This window comes from Rattus norvegicus, chromosome 10 (genome assembly GCF_036323735.1).
Source record: "Rattus norvegicus strain BN/NHsdMcwi chromosome 10, GRCr8, whole genome shotgun sequence".
Taxonomy (NCBI): domain Eukaryota; kingdom Metazoa; phylum Chordata; class Mammalia; order Rodentia; family Muridae; genus Rattus; species Rattus norvegicus.
This window is the reverse complement of record NC_086028.1, coordinates 45,029,722-45,054,429: the sequence shown is the minus strand read 5'-3', so window position 1 is coordinate 45,054,429 and position 24,708 is coordinate 45,029,722. Positions and strand designations below refer to the sequence as shown.

The 24,708-nt window shown below is 47.7% G+C and overlaps 1 protein-coding gene across 25 annotated transcripts in view; it reads right to left on the bottom strand.

Moving 5' to 3' along the window:
* Positions 1 to 24,708, bottom strand: part of Mprip (myosin phosphatase Rho interacting protein) — a 119,917-nt gene that overhangs the window by 18,959 nt on the left and 76,250 nt on the right. For 6 of the 25 annotated variants that reach the window (XM_006246424.5, XM_063268288.1, XM_006246425.5 and 3 more), the window contains exons 8-16: positions 21,139 to 21,280; positions 20,310 to 20,417; positions 18,569 to 18,625; positions 17,535 to 17,603; positions 13,709 to 13,798; positions 12,630 to 12,739; positions 8,509 to 9,079; positions 6,693 to 6,809; positions 460 to 4,263 (exon numbers count right to left, since the gene is read on the bottom strand). In XM_006246424.5, coding sequence (XP_006246486.1) covers positions 460 to 4,263; positions 6,693 to 6,809; positions 8,509 to 9,079; positions 12,630 to 12,739; positions 13,709 to 13,798; positions 17,535 to 17,603; positions 18,569 to 18,625; positions 20,310 to 20,417; positions 21,139 to 21,280 — 5,068 coding nt within the window. Of the gene's footprint in view, positions 1 to 459; positions 4,264 to 6,692; positions 6,810 to 8,508; positions 9,080 to 12,629; positions 12,740 to 13,708; positions 13,799 to 17,534; positions 17,604 to 18,568; positions 18,626 to 20,309; positions 20,418 to 21,138; positions 21,281 to 21,724; positions 24,133 to 24,708 lie in introns of those variants that run through there. The other 19 variants (XM_006246431.5, XM_006246432.5, XM_063268297.1 and 16 more) reach the window with 9 other exon arrangements.

Genomic DNA, 24,708 nt, shown 5'->3' with positions numbered 1-24,708 from the left:
GTGTGGGAAAGCCTTCTCAGACCCGGTGCTCACCAATGCCAGCTCTTCCTTGGGAAACTAGGCTAGGCAAGGCTATGAAGTCCAAACCCTGCTCCCTGAGAAGAGTCAGGTGGGTGACAGCCCTTCAGAAATGTGAGGCAGTCCTCATACTGATGCCTCAACTTGAAGCCAGCAGGGGCTCTGTGATGGTAAGGTGAAGGGTGTCCATGCCTGGAAGCACAGACAGGCAAGGGAAGCCCCTACTCTCCTTTCCCACAGGGATGCTGCTTTCCTTGCTAGCTCCCTTTTGGGTCAGGAATAGAGGAGCATGAGAGTGTTACTCAGTTCTGCCTGTGCACCAGCTGAGTGAGAATTAAGAACTATCTCTTCTCCCAAATCCAAGACCTCAGTTGCCCAGAATGTCCCCTTTCTTGCATCACCAAAGAGAAATGGCTCTGAAAAATAAATTGTGCTAAAGACCTTGAGGCTCTCAAAGTCCCGCTGGTACTTCTCCTGTAGGGCGGCCACATCACCCTCCAGCTCTTTGTGGCCCAGCTCCTCTCGCATGACACCCATTTGGGCTTCCAGCTCCTGGATACGTTCTCGAAGCCCGGTCATGGACTCAGCCTCATCCTTGGCTGCTGGCACAGCTCTGGGCTCAGATGGCCCAGGGGCCAGTGGGGAATCTGGGTGTGAGGGTTGGCAGAGGCTGAGGGCTCCCCGCATGCTCCATATGTAGTGTTCCTGCAAGGCCCTGAGTTCCTCCTGATGAACAGCCTGCAGCTCCCGGACCTTCAGCTGGAATCTGTCCTCCAGCATCTTCATCTGCTGCACATGATGCTGTTCCATGGCTTGCCTGTCTTTGACTGAGGCGTCTAGCTGGCTGAGAACCCGGCTACGCTCAGCCTGCAATGTATTTTCAGTGTGGCTCAGCTGCTCCACCATGCACCTGATCTCTTCCTCATACCTGCCCTGTAGGGCAAACATGCTCTCACTGTGCTTGCTTTCTGCTTCTTGTAGACATCTCTGCTGATGGTCCAGCTGGCTCACTTTGGCCTTGAGCTCAGTGTTTTCCTTTTCAATGAGGGTGATAACCTTTTGGTACTCACTCTTCTGCTTGTGGAGAAGTTCTTCATATTCTTCTTTCAGGGCCCCAACTGCTTGTGTACGCTTCTGGCAAGAAGCCCCCCTAGCCTCCTGACAGGCCTTCTTGTAAAATTGCAGCTCCTTTTCATATTCCAGCCGAATTCTGCATGCTGCATAGCATACTTGAGCCTGAATAATTGCATCTTGAACCAGTAATGAAGAATACTGACCAAGGCCCTCTAGACAAGCATCATATGAGAGATGCTGGGACATCTGCAGAAGCCTCTGGCAACCCCCAAGTGGCTCTGTGGGAGGCAGGACTGGCAAGGCAGCTGAAATCTCCTCAAGGATGCTAGCCTTTTCTCTCAGCTGCTGGGCCAGTTCATCCTGAATGGCAGCAAGGACTTCAGGGCTCTGATGAAACGCCTGCAAAGGCTCTTGGGAGCCATCTGTGCCTGGTCTCAGTACCTCTCCTAATGGGCTCTGGTCCCAGGATGTCTGTACATGGTCTTCCCTGTCAGTTGGATGCCTAAGGGTTTCTAAGATCTGCTGTATTACTCTTTCAAAGTCTGGGGTTTGGTAGGCTCCCAAGATTTCTCCCAGCATGCACTTGTGCTGCTGTAGGGCAGCCTGGGTCCCCTGTAGGGTCTCCTGTATGCTCTGCAGCCTATGGTGGAACAATTCTCTTACTGATTGTGTGGCATAGCTGAGCTCTGCACGGATCCATGTGGCATCAGCCAGACTCTGGGGAACATGCTGTTGCTTGTCTGCTGATGTGCAGGCTGTTTCTTCTCCTAGTGTCCCTAGGTGTTTACTTAGTGACTCGACCTGGCTCCAGAACTCACCATTCACCAGTACCTTCTTGGCCCAGATCTCCATTGGAGCCCCAGCAGAGGGGGCAGCACTTTCTTTCTTCAGTGGCCACTCCCCCGACTGAGTAAGCTCACAGAGAACACCATACACATTTGAAGTGGTACTTTTTAGAGAGTCAGCTATCTGGTTGATGAGTGAGGCCTCCAGGACTATTTGAGCAGAAAGCAGCTTCCTGTGCTCCTGCTCATTCAAGATGGGCTGACAGGGCTGCTGCATAGGGGCTGCTATACCACTTTCCATGGGGTGCCCCTTTTCTTTCTCTGCCTGCATCCTGCTCTCTGCAGGGGAAGCCCATGGTTGTAGGGCCTTGATGGCACTCACAAGCATACTCTCTATGTTAGCCAGGGAGGCTGCACATGCATCCTGGCCCTCCTCCTGGTTGGCCTGTGGCAAAGACCTTAGCTTTTCCCAGCAGTTTTCTAAGCATGTCAGGGCTTGGCTATTTTTGGCTTGGAAGTCTTCCAGCTCCCCAGAGTGGTGCTCAATGTTTGTGACCTTCTGTTGTCTTTCCTGCTCTAGCTGAGAGGCCAGAGTGCTAGCCTGTAGCAGGCTGACACGGAGCTGTTCCCGCAACTGTGCTTCAGTGCCAGCCCACTGCTGGTGGAGTGCAAGCAACGCCTCCTGACTCTGCCCCTGCTGGCTTTCCAGCCTCACAGTTACATCTTTGAGCTTCTCCTCTGTGACATAGAGCTTCGTCTCCAGAGAGTGGATTATAGAGATGTATGTTTCAGCATCTGCAGCTGCTGGGAGTGTGCTAGGGGTAGCTTCTGAGGACACACTATCCTCTGATGGTGACTGGTCCTGGCTGGTGTCTGATGATGTGCTGCTAGTCCAGGCTTTTGCACACCCCTCAGGGTGTATGTATCTTTGACACTGGATTGTGGAGAACCTGATTCTTGGCCTTTTTACAGGGGCTCCCTGATCAGACTTAACTGTGCTTTGCAGCTGCCCCTCCCTATCAGGCATATCGGCTGACTTTGGGGGTATGATGTTTTCCTCTCTGCTGAGGCTACCACTGCTACCCTCTTCTCCCAGGCTAGCACTTGGATCTTCATCCTCTGGCTGTGAGTGGGGAAAGCCAGGAAATACTCTGGTGACTGAGCCTAAGGTCAAAATGCCACTGTCCTCCTCCGTTGGGTCTGTGGTACTTTGAGGCTCTTTGGCATCCTTAGGAGAATCACTCACAAATCTCCTTAGGCACTCTTCCTTTTCTTGTAGCTTAATTTCTGTTTCCTCTAAGCTGCTGCCCAAGGCAATCATTTTAACTAAAGCCTCATTGAGGTCTTGGTCTTTTTTTTCCAGAACTCTCTCATGTGCTTCCTTAATGAGCTTCAGCTCCTCCTCCTTCTCTCTAAGCAGAGTGCGCACACTCTGCAGCTGGATGGAGACCCTGTGGTGTGAGTGCTCCAGGTTCTGGTAGTCAGCTTCCCTTCCCTTCAGCTTCTCTTGGAGCTCAGCCACATCCCCATCAGATGTGGCCACACGTTCCATGAGCTCTTGAAACTGATGCTTGATGAGATCCCTTTCATCATGGAGGCTCTGTACATGCTGGGCTAACTGGCGGATGCTGGCCTCTCGGGCCTCCAGCTCTTCCTGTAGCTTGTGTACCCGCTCAGTGCCTTTGCACGTTTCACTCAGCTTCTCTTTCTGGAGGGCCTCCACCTGCTGCACATGGCCTTGTAGCTGATCCTCATAGGCACTGGCCTTGTCCTCTACTTCCTTCAGGTTCTGCAGCAGTGCCTGCTTTTCCTGCTCACAGCTTTCCAGCAACAATGTATAGTTCCTCTTCAACTTCTTCTCCATCAGACGCTGGGCTTGCTCACTGGTACCTAGCTGTTGGCTGAGCTCAGCAATGCATTCCTGCAGCCTCTGCACCTCCTTCTGTCGGTCTCGTTGCAATGCCTGTTTTGTTTCCAGGTCCCTGAGTTCCTGTGTCTTCTCTAACAGCAGGGCTTCTGTACTCTGGAGTTTCTGCTCGCTCGCCCTCAGCTGGCCACGCAGCACGGCCTTGCTGTGCTGCCACTCCTCCAGCTGCTCACGAACCTTGCCCTGCTCCAGCTTCAGCTCGCCCTTGAGCTTGGCTAGAGCCTGCTCCTTAATGGCCAGCTCTGCAGCGGCATCACCAAGTCTTGTTTGCAGGGTCTGAATCTCAGCCTCATGGTGCCGGATTGCATCCTTGGCCTCCCCATAGCTATGTTTCAGGGTCTGAATCTGCTGTGTGATGAGCTCCTGCCGCCGGCACTGAGCTTCCAGCTCACTTTGGAGGTCTTGGTTGACTCTATGGAGCCTCTGCCAGGCACCCGATGGAGAGGTGGCCACTTCAGTCTTAAAAAAACCGATTAAATACTGGTTAGTAACACTCAGGCCACCCTGTTCTGAGTGTCACACCTCTGGCCAGGATCAATCATAGAAAATCTCCTTGATGGGTTTGCCTTTAATCCTTTGCACAACTTTTTTTTTCTTCATTTAAAGAAAAAAAATTCAAATTAATGTGGGTTTTGTTTGTTTTGTTTTGGGTAAATATAGCTGCTTCCACATAAACAGAACACAAGGACAAAAACACCAATAAAACAGCTCTAGTTGAACAGTATCTAGAAGAAATAAACCAAATAAAGCTGAATAATGGATCACACTGAGAAGTAAACAGAGACTGAAGGACGAAATAATTGGTTTTGCAAAACAAAGTATGCAGTTCTACACCACATGTTTAAAGCAGCACAAGGCATTAGGCACAAGAAAGTGATGTCACTTCCTTCCATGACAGGAAGAGAAGGAAGGCAGGTAACTACTTGAGAGATGTCAGCAAAGTAACACTGGAATATTTCCTTTAGAAAGCGTAGTCAGGCCTCCACCATAAGGGGAAAACTAATCTCTACCTGCAAGAAGACAGAACAAGGGGAATGCAGATCATGAAGCAAAATGTAATAAAACAAACCTTCATTAAGCTCAAAATAAGAGTGAAACATGCAAAACCCAAAATAAAACACAAAACTCCCCATACTGAGAGACACAAAAACAGAACTAACATAAAGCAGGGGAGACAATACGGCTAAGTCAGGCGAGCCCCACCTAGAATCTGGCCTGCCCAGGCTCCCTCAGTCTGTAGGTGGGGAAGCCACAGATGTGACACTCAGGTAAGTCCCAGTTCCACACCATGTTCACCAAAGCATGCAGCCCTCCCAGCAATTAGCACAGCACCTACCCCAAGCTTGCATCTCTGAACCCTCAGTGCCCCAAAGACCCCTTTCCCCTCTTCGCTTTTGACTGCAAGCATTTTCAAAGCTCATGGGTAATCATTATTAGATTCAACAAGAAGCTGCCCTGTGCTGACCAAGGTTGTTCAATGTAGATGCACATGATGGTCCATGTTAGATACACAAGTTAGCAATGTGCAAAGCTCCTCAGCGGTGTCTTTACCACCAAGTATGAAGTTAAGTCTTGTATGATGGAACCAACAAAGGCTTAAGAAAATGACCCTTAAATTAGGAAAGGCTTTCTGAGTAGGTTGTGTAGAAGGGAGATGCCTGCCATGGCCAGTTCCAGGCAAAGTCTGAACAGGACAATAGTGAGTGGGCTAGAAGGGAAGACAGTACAGTAATGTCAGGTCAGGGACAAAGGTAAGCCAGAAGCACATGCAGCAGTTTGAGAGCAGACACGAAGGTAAAGCAGACTTTGGTTGAGGGGAGTGAAGGACTCCAGGTCCACTTGCAACTTAATGACAAAGATTGAGGTCAGTATACAAGGGTCTGGGCATGTCAACAAGCAACATGGCAAAGACTCCAGGTCTTTGAAAGCTGAATGCCTTTGGAGAACTAGTTTTAAATTACACGGGCAGAAAGCTGCTACTGTAGGGGAAGGAGTGTGCTTCTGGGATCAGTGGGAGAGATAAGACTAGAATCCGGAACTGTAACAGCAATCTAAAACCAGTATCTTATCCTTGGTCTCTGCTGAGAGCCTCGTACAGTCCTAACACCCCATCCCACTCTCCTTTGCATTTTTGTTTCCCAACAGCATGGCAGTACCCAGCATGGCATATCTCCTTCATGTCCCAGAGGATGCATGGATTTTAGAAAGCTGGCTATAAGACAACACATAACACCTGTCCTCATACCAGATACCTGGAGACTTTTTTTTGACATATCTACATCTAGGGATCTGAGTGCAGCAGAGTTCTGGAAGACGCCTTGAAGAAGACACTGGGCTTGGGCCATCAGCTCAGTACCTAGCTGCCACCACTTTTACCCTGTTCCTGGTTGGTTAAGTTGTCTAGGTGGTCATATATCCTCATGGAACTTAAACTGGTTAAAAAGGAATGGGGGTAGGTGGGTGGTGGTATAGTTTTCCAGTTCTGCACTAACTTGCTGTTGGCCTTAAGGTGGCACTGGCCTGCTGTATGGCCTGGTTTTTTCAGTGTGTACATTGGGTCCAATCTCACTCTGGTGAAAACAATGAGAAAGGACATACAGATACATGGGTTTTCACAAAAGCACAATGTCTAGAAAGCCCAAAGAAGAGATCACAAAATGATTTCATGACCTAAAGAAAGTCCTTAGCTATAGAGATTTGGGACATAGTCCAACAAATCAATGTCCTCATAGCAAGGAAAATGTACAGAACGCCATGGCACTAAGAGCCTTGGTCTTGCTGACTGACCACAGCTTGGCCATGTTTGCACATTCCTAGCCTGTGGGCCTGAGCAGAACTTTCACACGGAAGCCCAAGTACACTACTGTCTTGTCAGCTGCCCACCCTACCTGCAGCACATAGCCCTCCCGGGCACTCTGTTCTCTGCCCAGGGCCACCCTTAACTGGTCCTGCAGAAGCCGATTCTGCTCTAGAAGATCCGAAGCTTCTTTCTGGCTCTGCTCCAGCTGTTGGTAAAAACACACACACACACACTTCACAACCAAGATGACAATAAGCAAAAGCAACTGACCACAGGTGGCCAAAACAATGGGGATTGTTCAGTGGTATCAGACATCTCAGTGGATATACAGCATATAGAACCATACATATCAGCACCGTCGCCTCTTCTCTGGTGGCGAGGTACACATTTCCTGTTCTTGCCTTAGGTAAGCCCTAGCCCCAATAAGTTTCTGTATTGGTTCAGAGTTGTACTGTGCAGGCTAAAAAGCCCCTGTGTCAAGTTCCTACCTGGGAAGGTGGCTGTGCTTTGAGAAAAGAACACTTGACGTTTTTATCAGAAGACAGATTGTGTGGGGGTCCTTTGCCAAGCCATGTAGGCCTCACTTTCAGGTCTTACTGAATATTCAGTTCCATCTGACCAGGTTTACAGAGTAGATTCCACATAAAGTTCTACTATATCCTCAAATTAAACATGGAAACCTCTAACTGGTCTACATTCTGTTTTCAACAGGTTCAAAGTCAGCATCTACCCTTCCCTAAAATTCTCAAATCCTTACTGATGCTCTGCTGTATGGGGGCTACCTCAGACTTCTGGGTCACAAGAGGCAGGAGGATGTTAAACACTGAATCCCAGACTACTGTTCAGTTAAGAATTCCGAATGCAACTGGGTGGTAGTGGCACGGCCTTTAATCCCAGCACTTGGGAGGCAAAGGCAGGTAGATCTCTACGAATTCAAGGCAGCCTGGTCTACAGAGTGAGTTCTAGGACAGCCAGGACTATATAAAGAAACCCTGTCTTAGAAAACAAACACCTCAGTATGCAGCCTGCAGGCCAGAGGGCTTACTTTGGTGGCTAGAATTACGTGTCTGAATTACCTGATTTCATTTTTCCTAAGAGATATAGAAAGTGGAGAGGCCAGGGTGTTGGTGGTAGTGGCCATATATCAGGCTCACACAGTGGCAGATCTCCAATTGTCTACTGTGGAAAGAGTGCTAAGAATATGCCTGAAACCTGATGAGGAAGATGCCATGAAGGGGCAAGAGTCAGAACCCTGTGCAGGCTGAGCACACATCTCAAATGCTCACGTGAGCATTCTGGATTTTAGGGTTTTGCTTTTGAAATGATTCTGGAGTGACTGTCTACACTGTGGGATAAGGCCAAACCTAAATACGGACTTCAACCATGTTACAGCTTACTTTATACACATGATATGGTTTATACATGTGATTTGTACATTTTTGCTTTGTTTAGTCAGTGCTGGAAATTGAACCCCAGGGCTTTGTGGATTATGCAAATGCTGTAACACTGGGGCCAATCCCCCAGTCCACTATAGTATAGTATTTATTAATCTTATATAGAAACAAAACTTCATAGCAGGGAATTTTCTACAGCATATAGCACGGTATCTTTGAAGCATTCAAGGCTTTTGGATTAAAGATTCATCCTGTAACTTCTTCAGTCATAGAATTCACTAGTGACACAAATATATGTACAGATGTAAATGAACACATCTGATGCTATAACACAGGGGCTAGCTTCTATGGTTCTGTACCAAGATGTTAGAGTGCCTCTATCTAATGCCTGTGCAACTGGATCTCACCATAGCTCCTGGCCACACCCCTATTCTGTCTACCACAGTACAAAGAAGATGTGCTTTCATTGAACAATTTTTTACATGCAGGAAGGGAGCTGCCCCACATTACCTCCTTCTCTAGCAGAGAGGTGAGCTCATGTGTGGAGAGCCGCTCACTTCTGTCCTCTAAGGATAGGTGCAGAGGGGCAATGGGCACCTGTTTCTCCTCCCTGAGAGGGGTGGTCTCCACTTGGTGCCACCGCTGCTCAATTTCCACATGGACATTCTGTGTCTTGAGGTCAGGGGTTCCCAGCAGCCCTGGGCTCCGGTCAATGTCCATACGTAGGGCTGTATCCTCCATTCCTGGTCCATCATTGGTGTCCAGCATCCCAAAGCGCTTGCGGCGTTCTTCTCGCCGTCGAGCTCGTTCACGCTCCAGCTCACCTGGCTCGGCTTCCAGACACCCAGGGTCACCAGAATCAGAAGACCCAACAGTGCTGGCCCTTTCTTGAGCCAGGGCCTGTTGGATGGGGCGGAATTCAGCCCAGTCAAAGGTCTTGGAGCGACCCTCCCGCCTCCGCTCTCGTGCACGGCTTTTCTTCTGCTCAGGATCTGGTTCTCCTGGCTCAGCTTCTTGCTTCTCACTTGGCCTTAAGCAGGTATCAAAAGATGTGCTTTTATTCTTTCCCTCAGGCAATGAGCTGCAGGGCAGTAAGAAAACACCAGGACCTGTCAGGGAGCTTGGACACTTTAGGGGGTCACAGGGCTGGCCAGCCCACACACCCGCTCTGATCCTCCAAGTGGCTTCTAAGTAGAGGGAAGACTGTTCCACATGTACTTGGTCCTCCCTTGGAGAACTGAAACCTAGTTGATGGGGATGGGAAGGGGAAAGAGCCTCAGCTATTCCTGAGACTTCAGTTTTCATCCTTTCAATGGAGTATCACTGTATGCAGGGAATGTCATGGCAGTCCTATTGTGGATGACAGGGATAAAACCAATGGACTTTTATAAGTCCTAGGGGAGAGAAGGGCCCGTCCACTGTTCAGACCCTTGGTGAGGTTGGTTATGAAGCAACCCTACGCTATGTAATGACAGAATGAGAACTAGCCCTTCTCTGAAGGGCTCAGGGATTTCAGTAAACAGGAGAGACACCCTCTTGATTTCAAAACTTACTCTGGCTCCAGGCATGACAGATAGGTCAGAGTGAGGCTGTTACTATCTGTGGATCAAGGGGACAAGTGACTCAGGTAGTCATAAGCCCACACATTCAGGTGGAAGGTAGCATAATGCCCACTACTTTGAGGAAGGAAGTGACTAGGGGACACAGCCACACAGATCAATCTTGTTAGTCCTTCAAACCACACAGAGATAACAGGAAATAAGTTGGTAGTTGGTTAGCTTGAAGAATATTTGCCTCTTCCCCAAGGAAGATTTCTGGAGAGGTTTCCACTCAAGCAGGAGAGAGGGTTAAGACATCACTATTGGCAACATGGAAAGGGCCTATCTGGGCTTCCTGGGCTTAAGTCCCAGTGATTGCTAGACAGCTCTGTTCTTGTTCAAGTCTTAACAGAATCAGAAGTGACTTGATGATAGGATGGCCCAAGGGGAAAGAGCCAGGGAGCACTTGTATTTATGCCAGGACCAACAAGGAGATTGCCAAAGGGACGTCAGACAAAAGAGAAAGTGACTCCCATTAACCTTGAGTCACCTGTTCTAGAAGCAAACAGCAAAAGCCAAAGTTCTGGGGCCAGTGAGGTGGCTCAGTAGGTAGGGACACTTGCTACCAAACCCAGTCCAGGACCTGGGTTCTCCCTGGAATCCACATGGTCGAAGGAGAGAACCAACTCCTACGAATTATTTTCTGACCTCCAAAAGTGTACAAAAGCCAAGGCACATGTACACAAACAAACAAGCAAACTTGTCCCCTGACCTCCAAAAGTGTGCTGTGAAACCATGCCCCTCTACACACCCCACACTAAGAAACACAAGTATTTAAACAAAGATCAAATGCTCTAGAGCAGTGGGATCAGCAAGGGTCCAGTTTAAGATCATGCAAACATGCAAATAAAAATGAGTGGAAAGGGGCTGAGTCAGTGCGCAGTGGTTAAGAGCACACCCTGCTCTTGCAGAGCTCCCGGCTTGGTTTCTAGTGCCCACAGGCAGCTCACAGACATCCACTGAAAATGAGTCCCAACATGGGCTGCCTATAGAACCCAGCACGTGGTAGGCTGGGCAGGATGGCAGAGGGGGAGGCCAACCTGGGCAATACAGGGAGATCCTTGTACAGGAAAAAGCAGAACCACCCAGGGTGGTGAAGTCTCAGGTCTGTGTGGGGAGTTGAAAGTGACATCTGGGAACAGGGACAGAATTCCCAACAGATAGCCCCTGGGGAAGATGGCAGCATTGTGAGACATCCTCACCACAGACAGAATGACAGAAATAAGAGAGTTCTGACACTGCTGTCCTTGCCTCTGATACCTTCTGATGGCCAACAGAACAACATGGTTAAAAATAAGTGGGTGTAGGACACCATATCAGCTCGAAGACACATTAATTATAAAGTAGATTCTAGCCAGGAAGGCCAGTGTATGCAAGAGATACAGGGTCTCTATGTCCTTCTATGGAACACACCATAAACATGTGCACATGAATGTTCTTGGCACTAGCACCACACACTAATTCCCTCTAGCCATGACCCTCCATCTGCATGCTGCCTGAGAAGAGCGGCTCAAGTTTCTTTCACTTTGCTATAAGGCTTTGTACTACACGCTCTTCTCTTGACTGGAGGGACCTTGGAGGTAGGGAGGTACACTGCTTGTTTCTCAATAGTTCTTTTTAAAAGACATTTTAAATTTAAATTTTTTTTATGTGTATGGGTGTTTTGTCTGCACACACATCTGTGTACCATGTACACATAGTGCCTATGGGGGACAGAAAAGGATGTTGGATCTCCTGGAATTCAGTGGGTGCAGAGCCTCGAACCTAGGTCCTCGGAAAGAGCAGCCATCTCTCTAGCCCCCTAGCACAGTTCTTGAGAATGGCAGAGGACAATTTTATGGATAAAAGTAGGCCTTAGGCTGGAGAGATGGCTCAGTGGTTAAGAGCACTGACTGCTCTTCCAGAGGTCCTGAGTTCAAATCCCAGCAACCACATGGTGGCTCACAACCAACTGTAATGAGATCTGATGCCCTCTTTTGGTGTGTCTGAAGACAGTTACAGTGTACTCATATAAATAAAAATAAATAAATCTTTTGGGGGCTGGGGATTTAGCTCAGTGGTTAGAGCGCTTACCTAGGAAGCGTAAGGCCCTGGGTTCGGTCCCCAGGTCCGGAAAAAAAAAAAAAAAAAAAAAAAAAAAGTAGGCCTTGCAGACCTACTGGTTCTATAATGCAGAAATCAGTACACTGTTTGCTGATGAGTAAAGAAATGTCTGTGTGACAATCCCTGAAAGGGGACTGAAGACAAGAGTTCAGGTTCCCTTTCCTTCTCATTTATCAAGAAATACAACCAGCCAGAAAAATAAAGTTTGAGGCAAGAATGCGTATAGCTAATGCTGTCACAGGCCAGTACCCTTTGACTGACACACACCAAAACCTCTGATCCCAAAACCATACTTGGCAGCAACATGAACCAAGAGAGGCACAAAATGCTCAGGATGAAACCTGGATGAAGCACAGTTGAGACTTGCCACATACGGCACATCTGCGATGTCCTACCTGCCTGCGATGAACACTGGTAGATCTAGAATCTTCAGAATAGAAAGGAGAGGCACAGAGCATGGTCCAAGAAATACACACAATAGCATGTTGTGTACACAGGAGAGAACAGAGTTTTCAAATGTGGGCTTCAGGACTCACTGAGACAGAAACATCTCTTGAGTCTATAACAACTAGAAGGATGAAGAACTCTGATGAGAAAGTGAAAAACAATAGTGCAAAAGAAACTACAATGGAGATAAAGCAAAACTCTGCTCTCACCCACAGCTGGGGTGCAGCTACCAGAAAAAGCCCACAGTGAAGCCTGAACCCAGTCTGAGGGCTAAACTCTGCTGACAAAAACCTCCGCATAAGAGTGACACGTGTGGCTTCTCAGGTCAGCTCAATAGAAGAAAGGCAAACAGAGAAGAAAAACAAAAAAATCACGGGGACATGTATCCAGAAGGAGGAAAGGAATTCATGTTGTAGTGTAATTGGGCTCAGGCCTCAGGGAATGGCAGGTACCCTAGGGCAATTAGCAAGACCTCCATCTTACCTGGTCACATCTGGGGCAGATGTTGGGAGCACATGTTTCATAATGGTCTGGATCCAGTTCCGTCGTATGCCAGATGTCATGGCCGACAGGGTGAACTCACCCTCCTTGGTCTACACACACACACACACACAAAAAATACTAACCATCAGTGGTTAGCCCATTGGGGTGACTGCTACCTCCATCTCCAAAGTAAACAAAGCCCCAAAAGGAAGAGGGCTAGGCTAGGTGAATTTCCAAGGAATGTTGTATGACCAGCTAGAGACAGGCAAAGTAACAGGGCCACACCTTGGGGAGAGGTGAACTGGGTGTCCCCGAAACAAGGGAGTACACACTTGCTAGTTGCTGGCACATAGATAGATGATCACGTGTGTTCCTCTCCTCAAAAAGCTTGGTTAGCCCTAGGGAAAAGGGCACAAAACTGGCCGGGAACAGAGAGAGTGGTGGCCCAGCCTCCATGGCCTCCACACAGGTACACGGTACATGTCCAGAATTCTGGGTGACTAGAGAGCTAACGTGGTCTGCCTAGGACCCCCATTTGTTAGTGATAGCGAAGGGATGATGTAAGGGACAGATTCCCACATCAGGAAGAACAATAACTGTGAACCTGGGCTTAGAGATGGATACCAAATAAAAGGAGAGTAACCCAGTCGACTACAACCACTATGAAGCCTCACTGAAGAAGGCAAATGTACTAGAAATCCCTTAGCCTGATGCCAGCAGCCCTAATCTCTTACTCCCCAGTCTTCATCGCTCCATGGTCCAACACTCCAATATAAAAAGAAAAGAAAAAGGGGCTGGGGATTTGGCTCAGTGGTAGAGCGCTTGCCTAGCAAGCGCAAGGCCCTGGGTTCGGTCCCCAGCTCCGGAAAAAAAAAAAAAAAAAAAAAGAAAAGAGCAATCTCTGCCACAGAACCTTTAAAAAGCCCCAGGGCAAAAAGATGCAGAAACCCAATTTTTGTCCATACCATTTATCAGGAGTACATGGTCAGCAGCCAGATGATTAACAGGGAAGATGGAATCCTGACCACATGTGCTAAGATATAACCCTGCTGGTCAACTCCATCCATCCCCAGACTCACATGTATCTGAAAGCCATAGTTTCTCTGGACTGGATACTCAGTGACATCATAGCAAGTGGACAAGTTAATTTCTCCATCTAGGTCAGCTGCCTGCAGAGAAAAATGAGAGGCGTGAGGAGACTTAGGAGAGAGGAAGTCTGAGTGAGCATGCTTCCACTGAATATCTTCACAGGCTAGACCATGACCAACTGTCCTACAAGTGCCATCTCTTGGGGTGTCTATACCACCATTTCTCTATGTATCTAGCCAAAGACTTTCTACACCAGTAATCCCCAAATGCTTTCTTATTAAAATCCTTTTATATGCCTAAAAAGGAGACCCTCTATGCTGGCTAGATTTATGTCAATGTGACATACACTAGGGTCATCTGAAAAAAAAAAAAAACCAAAAAAACAAAAAGCCTTAATTGAGATATTGCCTCATCAGATTGCCTACAGGAAAGTTTGGTAGGGCATTTTCTTGATTGGTGTGGAAGGGCCTAGCCCACTATGGGCATTTTGACCCCAGGGCAGGTGGTCCTGGGTGGTATAAGAAAAACAAACTGAGTAAGGCATAGAGAACAAGCCAGTCAGCAGTGTTCTTCCGAAATCTCTGCTTCAGTGCCTGCCTCCTGTCCCTGACCCGACTACACTTTGTGGTGGATTATAGCGTGTACAATGAAATAAACCCTGTCCTTGTCCTCTTCAATCACTGCTGGCCATTGTGTCTATCACAGCAACAAAATCAAACTAGGATACACAAACTAAGACACACTCTTAATTGAGAGTTTTGTCTAGGTTAAGTTCACCTATTAAAATGTATAAAAATGGGGTTGGGGATTTATTTAGCTCAGTGGTAGAGTGCTTGCCTAGCAAGCGCAAGGCCCTGGGTTCGGTCCCCAGCTCCGAAAAATAGAAAAAGAAAAAAAAAGTATAAAAATACACATTTTAAACATGATTTATTCACTTAAGGAAAACTTTAATAAAAGCCAGGTGTGGTGGTTTACATCTACAATTTGGGCACTGGGGAAGTTGGAGAGGAGCACTCAAAGTTTAAAGTTAATTTGAATCACATACTAAATCCACTTCATGTTAAAATTAAAATATACTTAATCAAAATATGATCCACATTCACTGTTTAGAGTGGCAGTGTTTACATTTCTGCAAGTCTCCATGCCTAACTCTGGAGAAGATGCTAGACTTCTGCAGTCAGCTTTTCATGTACCATTTTGGCTCACATATATGAAGAGAAAGTGGTCTAACACAGAGATGGGAAAGGAAGAATTTTCAAGGAATCGGCTGGCTGGTCCGCCTTGATGAGTAGTCGTGTCTGAAAGCTTAACTGCAGTGTGGAATTTGCAGTCCTATCAAGTGAATTTTCTGTGCTGTTAACAATGAAATCATGGCTCTTCTACCCTTTAAACATTTCTTTTGCCAGGCATGTTCTGTAACTTTATAATTGGTCACAGACAATATCAAACATCTACCCAGTTTTTCTGCAGGAGCAAATCTGTTAAAGCACTGATATTTCACCAGCAGAGTTTGCAGATAAAGAGGAGCTGTTAGGATAATGATATAAACCCCCCAACGTTCTCACTCTTTCCTTGTGTCACAGTCTCTGAATACTACATAGGTTAGTCTCAAATTCTTGGGATTCAAGTGGTTCTCCTACTTCAGTGTATTGAGCAGCAAAAACAACAGATATGTGTCATTGTGCCTAGACTAGGTTTTTCTTTGAAAATATTTCTTTTTCTATGTGTGAATGTTTTATCTCTATGCCTGTATGTGTACTATGGGTGAGTAGCACCTGCTAATAGGTGGCCTTCATTGGCTCCCCTGAAACTGTAGCAACCACCTTGTGTGGTCTTGTGTCAGAGGAGTAAGTTCTCTTAAGTGCTGACCTAACTCTCCAACCCAAATTGGTTTTTTGTTTGTTTGTTTGTTTGTTTTGAAAGCTTGAACTCTATTCATTACTGGCAACAAACTGTCCTTGAAGGAATAGATTCCTGGTTTATTTTCATGAAAATGCCTGTCAAACTGTCAAAATTGAGTGACAGAGCTTATTTGTCAGCTGTTTCTTCAAATAATATTCCACAAAGAGGCTAGTTCAATTGGTAACTCAGGATTTTCTCCAGTAAGGCTTTGGTATGCAGCTCAATGACTTGATGGACATTTCCCACTTAAAGAACATTAAAAAGGGGATGTTCAATAAAGGTGTTCCCCACACAAGCCTGGTGACCGAGTTCCATCCCTAGAACACATTTAAAGTAGTAGGAAAGAATCAACTTCACAGTTACCCTCAGATGTTCACAAGAGAGCTGTGGCATGTGTAGATCCACATTAGAAGATCATGTACACACGCACACACACAAACATAGTAATAATAAAAGTTCAAAAAAAAAAACACCAAAGAGAATGGCATTCAAAAGCTGCAACTTAAAAGTACCAAGGAACCTATTTTATTGTTTTAAAAACCATTAACTGTAGAGCGGTACAAGCTCATTGACTGTTGGTACAATCTGACTTTGGCCTGTTGTCAAGGCACTGGCAGTTTTCTCTGCTTCTGCTTTTGTGCCATCAGTGTTTTATCAACACAGTTCCTGCTAGCAGTCTTGACTTTCACAACACATTTCACTGATACTTCTCTAGAGGCCAGAGAGAGAGTTTCAGCTGGTAAAGGTGCTGATGATCTGAGTTCAATTCCTGAAACCTACTTGGTAGGAGGAGGCAACTCCTACAAGTTGACCTCTATACCATGCTGTGGTACACATAAAACCAAAGTTTTGAGTACTAGGTCCACCCTTGCTCAGAGCTTACCACCTGCCTATCTCATCAACAGCCTCCTCTTTAGGCCTTGGAGGCTGATCTCAAGAATTTAAATACATAAACCAGCCGAGAGATGCTTTTTCTTTTTCTTTTTTCTCTTCCAAATTATAAGAGCATGGAATGGCAAATGTGAGATTCGTGGAGATGGATGGTGGTTCTGAAGGACCCCAGATGGAGTTAGCAGGGAAAACGCAGGACATAGATCTGCCAGGTTGTTCAAAAGACTTTTTGGTAGGTACAGGAGGAAAGAGCTCCTTCTGGTTGGTCTTCTAGGAGTGGTGAAGAAATGGCTCATTTGGTAAAGCACCTGCTGCCAAGTCAGTCCCCGGGACCACCATGGTAGGAGACGACTTGTTCCTTGATTAAGTGTCCATGGCATAAGTGCCCCCCCATGTCCTAATACACACACAAGAAATGATTTCTTAAATATAAGTTCCTCTACCACAACAAGGCAGACCAAGACATAAGTTTACCTGTCTAGTGACTCAATTTACCACAATCTTAAAGTTGGAGACCAAAGACAAAACTAGACCTGAGTTCACCCAGAGTACTAACTTCATTGTTCTTTTATTTTTTCGATTTATTTGTATGAATATTTTACATGTGTGAATGCCTGTGTATCACATGTGTACCTGGAGCCTGTGGAGTCAGAAAAGGACATCAGATTCCTTGGAATTGGGAGTTACAGATGGTAGTGAGCCATTATGTAGGTGCAGAAACCCAGATCCTCTACAAAACCAAATGCTCTTAACTGTTGAGCCATCTCTCCAGCCCAACTTCACTGTTCTTAAAAGAATATAGAAAACAAAGTAGTCAAAGCCCACTGCATCAGGATACCTAACTCAAGTCCTCAGAGGATGACCATAATGTCTGAGGAGGGCAACAGTCTGCCATCAAAGCTGGTCCATCTGCATGTACTGTGCCAGTATACTGAGACTATGACACCCAAGGCAGTAGGCTACCTTTTCACAGACTTCAGCCCTGGACTTTTAGATGCCACTTATGCCTTGTAGTGTTCTCACCTCCTCAGCCACGGAATCCCTGTAGTATCTCAGGCTCTGATCTGCCAGGACAAACCAGTGTTTCTTCCACTAAGGGAGAGAAAGATAAACATCCAACTACCCTGCAAACATGCCTGATGCCCCTCCCTGACCCCAGCTGAGTCTAGGCACCCTGGAGAGCACAGGTAAAGCAGGCAACAGACTGTTCTGGCAGGCAGCCATGCGCTCATGGCCTCGGGGAGGCCCTGTTAAGATGCACTCCAGCAATGAGGCAGTGGAGAGTAGTGGGCCTTGGCCAGCTCTGTGCCCTAGTGTGTGGTTGGTGACTGGTGCTTTGCAGGCCTCCGTCCTAACTTCAGAGACTGAAGACAGTTCTTCTGGGTCCATCACACAGAAAGGTGGCTGTGAAAAGAGTGCTGAGAGGCACAACCACTTGGCTGATATACCAGTGTGAGCCCCACTGTGCCAGCAGGTACAAACTAACCTGCGAAAGTCCCAATCTTCATTCTGAGCAAGGGAATTCGAGTCTTCAGGTAAGGCCAAGGGCATAAAATATGGTGGAAGAAGGAGAAAGAGGGGATGCTTTGGCACAGTCTCCCAAAGGCAAAAGGAGCTAGGATAGAAGATTGGGTTTTTATGGGCTTCTAAGGCCAAGGGCCTAACATGCTTCTGGTCAAGGTGAGGCTTGCAAATTCTTCCTGTTTGGACTTGATAATATTCATAATTCTCAGTACCTAATGGTGCCCTTAAAACTGAGATGTTCTAACCCAAGGATTTTGCAGCCTTATGTGTCTGCCCATATATAGCTACCTTGTATGGAAACGCAAGCCAGCCCCACAGCCATAGGCTAGCTGTTCTGCCTCTGAGGAAGCATAGACTCTTTAAGAGAATTTTTAGGAGCAACCATAGGCAGGAGCTGGAACTGCAGGATGTTGTAGGATGTCTGCAGGCCAAGGGCATGAATCAGGGCTCACAACCCCACCAGGGACAAGACAAGCTGGGACTTGCATCTGCTCCCCAGTCCTCCAGGCCTCGGAATGTACACACACACTCACCTGGCCATCCTCATACTGCTTGGTTAGCCAGCCTTTCTTGAAATTCAGCAGGTCAGGCTGAGAAAGAAAAAAAGAATAGCTCAAGGGAAGCCATCTGGGTTCCCAGTGATGGACAAGTGTGCACAACAGGGTTGTTTTCATATAGATGAAGCAGTGCCAGACAGTTTCTACCACCTACCAGAGAAGCCTGCCCGCTCTCTTGCCCCAGTGTTGCTGCCCAGAGGCATTTGTCCCTGAGGAAGTAGTAGGGACAAACCTGGGCCTAGCAGCACAGGGTGCTGGCTGCTCTGAGGTCTCTATTCTGGCTTATTCAGGGCTTGCACTCATTCTGCCTTGGGGCATAGCATAGGCACCTAAGTACATGGGGACACCTGCAGTAACAGTTGAAAGGAGAATCCAAAGGCTCCTGCTGAGACTGCAGGACTGAGGGCCAGAAGCCTGAGAGACAAAACCATGTCTGGGGTAGACAAAACAACAGCGGCGACCTTGCCCAACTTTAAGGTTACTCTTATACCAGGAAGAAGTTCAGTTTTCTTCTCTACACAGGAAGGTAGGTCAAGGACCATCAACAGACCTGAGTGGGGGCTGGCTCTACTGGGGAGCAGACTGCATTCCGCTGGGGACAAAGTTATCGTCTGCTAAAGTATACCCGGAAGGACAGACTTTGAAGACCCCAGCCACCCCTTCTGTGGTCCCCAGTGCTCTCAGGTCTTCTCCACAGTTGTCCTGCTCAGAAACTGGTTTTGATGTCTCTCAAGGACAGGGATTGATCCAGAGAAGTGACACCAACCAGGACAGGCATCCTGGGAGTTCCTGCTCCATTGTGGAGAGACCACAGCAGGCTTTTGCCATGCCACAACTGAACACAGTAAGATGAGGCTTCCCTTTGTGGAGCCTTCCTATAACCCATGCTTCACAAGACTTCCTTCTGCAAGAAGTGTTTGAAGAACCAACAGAGATGGAGATAAACTTTAGGATGCTCCAGCCCTGAGACCTGTACAAAGGGAAATCCCTTTTCGATGGTACACAGTTGTTGCTTCATGAGACTTTGGGATGAAGGCCCGCTCAGTGCCTTTCTGGACCCCTGCTGAGCTGCCGCTCTATGAAAGATTCTTAAAATTTTTGCTGTGGTTATCATTGTTGTGCCTGCCTTAAGGAATGGTGGAGGTTGGTCCCTGTGGGTCTTTTCTCTCTGGGTCTCTGGTGGTTGCCAGGAATAGTGGCTACCAGCTGAGTTGATAGAGAAACTGCTCTGGCTGGGGGATGAGAACTGGTGAGTGGGCCGTGTCTCCTGGAAGGCTGTAGACTGTGTTGAGGAACCAGGCCGAAGTTTGTCTGCAGCTTCATTCCTGTACACGCCCTCAAATGGGACAAATTTGTCAATATAACATGGAGCCTGTTCCGAAGTGCCACAAAAATAAACACCAAAAGCAAGACAGTAGAGGTCAAGTTGGGGCTTTACACCTGCAGTGGCCCTGTGCACCTTCCTGTGCACAGAGACCTCCATGTGCTGCTACTCAAGAGTGCCACAGCCCCCAGTCCTGTGGGTCCCGGAGGGGAAGGATGGTCAGTCTCCAATGTGCTGCAGACCAGTGGGTGGGCACTCACAGGCATGAGGGTGGTACAGAGGGCGGGCCAGTGTGGACATATAGATATAAATGGACAGAGGCCCAGAGTGGCCAAAAGTAGCAGTGGTAGTGGCACAGATCTCCAGAGAACTTGGCACATGGCCTGGGCTCACCGTCATGGAGGATTCTGTGGACCTCCTGTCCAATGACTTGGCTCTTCGGTGTGGAGACAGGGGACAAGCATCTGAGAGAGGAGCTGTGGGGGTTTCGCTGGCAAAGTCCTGTGGCAGAGAGCAGCCACCCATCAGTATAGCTCAATGCAGCTTGGTCAAGTATGGGGGCAACAAGTTGGGTAGTTCATCCCTCCTTGAGTAGGGCAGTGCTGTCTAGGCCCCACAGCAGGTTCCGGGTGACCCATGTCCTGGCTTTGGTCAGTGGAGCAGCCTTTTCTTTAGATGCCTGGTTATCACTCTACTGGCCCCACCCAATTTTGCAGCTTCTCAAGTTACAGAAGAAAGACAGCAGAGACCTCATGAGCAACAAAGAAACTGGAAAGAAGAGCTTGGGTATAGCAGGCCACAGAAGAGGCAGGTGGGCAAAGGCTGGAGGAGTCTAGGAGGAGGAGGACCGCTGGGGTCTGATGGACTTTGTGGGCCAAGCAGAGAAATGAGGGTACAGCTTGCCACTCCAAAAACAAAAGGAGAAAAGAAGGTATCAGATTCAACTTTGCTCCTGGGTGGCCTCACTGGAAGAAATTGCGCTAGTTACAACTGGGATTTAAACCTCACTGAAGCATCTTGTGGCACAGAAGGCTAATGCTGTAGGAGGGAGATGTAGAGGATGGGTTGGTGCTCAAGAGGCTAACTGGAAGAGAACAAAGAGTGGAGGCCCAGGAGAAACATGTCCTTGGTATATACGGGACTTAGAGCATGTAGGGCAATGTGTTCCCCAGACCCAAACCATGCTGCCAAAGGCCCCACTTCGTCCCACACTAGAGCTCACCCGCTTTCTAGGGATGGCCCGTCTCTCACTGCGGCCCTGACGAGTGTCACTGGATGGAGTGGTCAGAATCAGCATGTTGGTTTCCATGTGCTCTGCCTTTTCAATGTCCAAGGCCTCAAATTTCTCAATTACCTGGGACCTCCTACAAAAGAGGACATGAAGCTGCTGAACCCGAGTCTCCCTGTTCCCAAGGTGGACTGCATCTCAAGTCCAGCAGGGGCTCCTGTAGTCGACTTGCACACCTGGCCTACCTCACTGGGCTCCAGTGTTAGCCTTCCTCTTAAGCATGTGAGGCACTGTTTATACAGTACTGATAGGACTTAGGGCACAGATTCAGTCTACTTGAGCTCCATTTTCCCCCCATTCATGCTGGGCTGGAACAGCCATAGAACCCTTCCACACTGGGCCTGCACTGGTCCTGCCCCAACATTGGACTCATACACCTTGGTAACCTCCCTGAGTCAGACACAATCAAGGACCACCACCACCTCCACACACATGGCACCCTCTAGTTACAATGCAACCCACAGTAGGATGTTCAAATTTTAGCAAGATAAAAGCCCATGAATTAACAGTTTCTGCTAACATTAAAAAGAATCAAAATCAAAATAAAACAAAGCAGTTGATTTCATGTGAAAGGCCAGCGGCCTTGTCAGGCGATCTGTGGCTGGGACGACGGAGCTGAGATGGAAGCGAAGCGGGTGGAGGAGGCGCGAACACAGCAGAGGGTGGAGAGGGCAAGACCTGAAAGAAAATAAGGCTGGGAAATGAATGAACAGAAAAAGACTGCTTTCAAAATTCAAATCATGATAAATCAAAGTTATCTAAGATTTAAAGCAGCAAACCCCAAGGTAATGGCTGAAGAGAGGAAACCCATAATTACTCCATAGCCTAAAGAGTCACCTTGTGGGATTAGGTAGAAGGCTTAGGCTGTATACCTGGGGTATGAGAGCTGACTTAAACCTGCTGGGAGGATGGTCTCTTCTCACCAAACCTGAGGCCTGCTCTCCTAGGGACATCCTACTCCCTCACAATGAGGGTGGGCGTGGCATGCATTCTGAACCAGTGGTGTGGAGCTAAGAGGAAGTGATAAAGGTCCCTATCAGAAAATTAAAATCTCTAATAAGCAAGAGGAAGAATATGGGCTAGAACCCAGGAACCTCTCTTTTCAGGGGTCACTACAAATCTACCTTAAGAGTTCCTTTCCTCAAGGGAGGTAAGAGGGCAAGGGCAGCCAGGAGGACTTCTGGTGCTGTGCCTCTACATTTAGTATTGTTAGAAGACTGGTGCCAGTTAGCTTGCTGTGCCCATACAGGCTGAGCTGAGGACTGACGGTGAGAGCAGTAAGCTAAGCAGCTGCTAACTGCCAAGTAGAGGGAAAACTTTTTAAGTGCAGCCAAGACATCCTGCACAGCTAGACTGCTGCAGGGAGATCTGGACACCCACAGCCCCAGGGCCACTGTTTCTTCCTGGGCTGAGAGCACTCTAACTGGCTAGAGAACTTCAAGGCCCCAGGATAGTGGGAGGGCTGGCTGTATGAGGCCAGATTGGCATGCATGGTATATACGTTTGTAGGGCTCTAAGCAGAGTAGTTAGCATGAGAAACAGGAGGCACTTGCTATAGCTGCTTGACAGAGATGCTGCCAAGACATGATGAGACCAGGAGCCTGGACAACCTCTGTATATAGCTGGTTCTCTATTGCTAAGTTGGCGTTTCTGAAGCAACAGAGGTGACAGGAAGTGCTTCACTCAGGCTACACTGACAGGTGAAGCTCTCACAAAGGAAGACAGAGAGGTCAGGGTTCCATTAGCTTTCTGTTAGTCACTAAAAGTGTTATAAGGATCATAGCTTCTCCACACTTAGCAGACACAGGTCTAAGAACTTCCTGTAAGAACTTCAAAGGTTCAGAAGTCTCAAGAGCAAATGCCAAGTTCAGTGCCACTGGTCCTCGGGAGGTGCTGCTTACTGGCTTACCCAAGTTTACTAAAAGCAGCCCGGTGGTTTCACCTGCCTGGCTGTGTGGCAGGTCTGTCTTGTCTCCAGTAACTCAATGCAAAGTAGTTGACATCTTGTTGTTCTAACCTATCAGGGACCAGGATCCAGTTCAGTAACAGGTGGACTACTTGGGCCTCAGACAGCAGTCCTCTAAGAGCAACACCAACCAGTGGGATCATTCAGAAAGGGATAGTTACAGGGTTAATGTGCAGAAGTAGTCCAGACACCAACACCAGCCGAAATTCATCCCCATAGTGGCGAAGAACATGCAAAAGAACAAAGCCTAGAGACTGCGTCTATCTCAGGCAGGTAGACAGAATGCATTCAAAATAACTTCTCTGACAACGAGCCTAGCCAAGCAGGTGAGCAAAATGGTTACTCTGGCCTGGCACTAAACTTAAGGCACAGCTGACCCCATTCTGGAACCATCAGAATGAGCCTGCTCAGTAGCCAGGGCAAACCCACCCCTGTGCACCCTCAAAGCCTCCTTAATGGTAAACAAGACCTTCTATTTCTGTTAGCCCAAATGCTTAATTAAAAAGGACACAAGGAGCTCTGGCACTGGTTCCTATCATAGGATCAGAGACTTCCTGTTGAAGGCCTACCCACTAACTGTTATTTACCATGAGGGATGATGGGTCGGGTCACCTAAGTTTTCATATCCATGAATCAGGGTAAGAGTAATAGGCGCCTTATTGAGCCACCGTTGGACTGTGAAGATTGACGATTATATGGAACACCAGGGAGCCAAGTAGCACTTAGTGTCCACTATCTACCTGAGAGCTCAAAGGCCATTTGAAAAAAGCTGGGTTGGGTGTCAACTAATTGTGAATTGTGAAAATGGGGACAAGAGAAAGTCCTCCCCAATTTCATCCTGCCCACAACACCTGACTGAACTTCAGCCTGCACCCATGGCAGGAAGACCCTCAAGATATTTCTGGAGTTGCCTTTCTGAACGGAGGACTTCTTTGTAAACCTAATGAAAACTGTGCCCACCCCACCCCTCCACCCCCCAAATCCCCCACAGCAAAGCAGACAGATATGCTTTTAAACTCTCCTGGGGGCAGCCATGGATCTTTTGAAATCTGTCGGGGCTAAGCAAGAAACATGACCTGGACATAAAACACAGCTCAGAGATATGGCAGAGAGTCTGAGGGGACTCACAGGTACAATGTTCCCTAGTCTTCAAGCTTGGGACATCAGCGCAAAACAGCAGGCAGGAGCCATATTTTTTCAGCAGTAAGTAGTCAGTAATCTCTGCCACTGGTGGGAGCCATTTCAGCAGAGCCCAGAGGTTTGGTAAAAGTGGTACCTGAGACTCCCAGCAGCTTTTCTGGCTGCTGCTTGCATCTTGGTGGGGACCTATACTGTCCTGCACTTTCCTGTATCTTGGAACCTCTTCAGTGCCCTCTGACAACTGCAGAACTGCCAGCATGAGGAGGGCCTGGTCCCTATCTGTGGCTCTGAGAGAACAGAAGTTCTCTCTGAGAAGACAGGTCAAGAAGCTTAAGATTCAGCCACACTAGGACCAATCTGGGAAGCACAATCTAGAGCAGCCAGTCTATAGACACTTA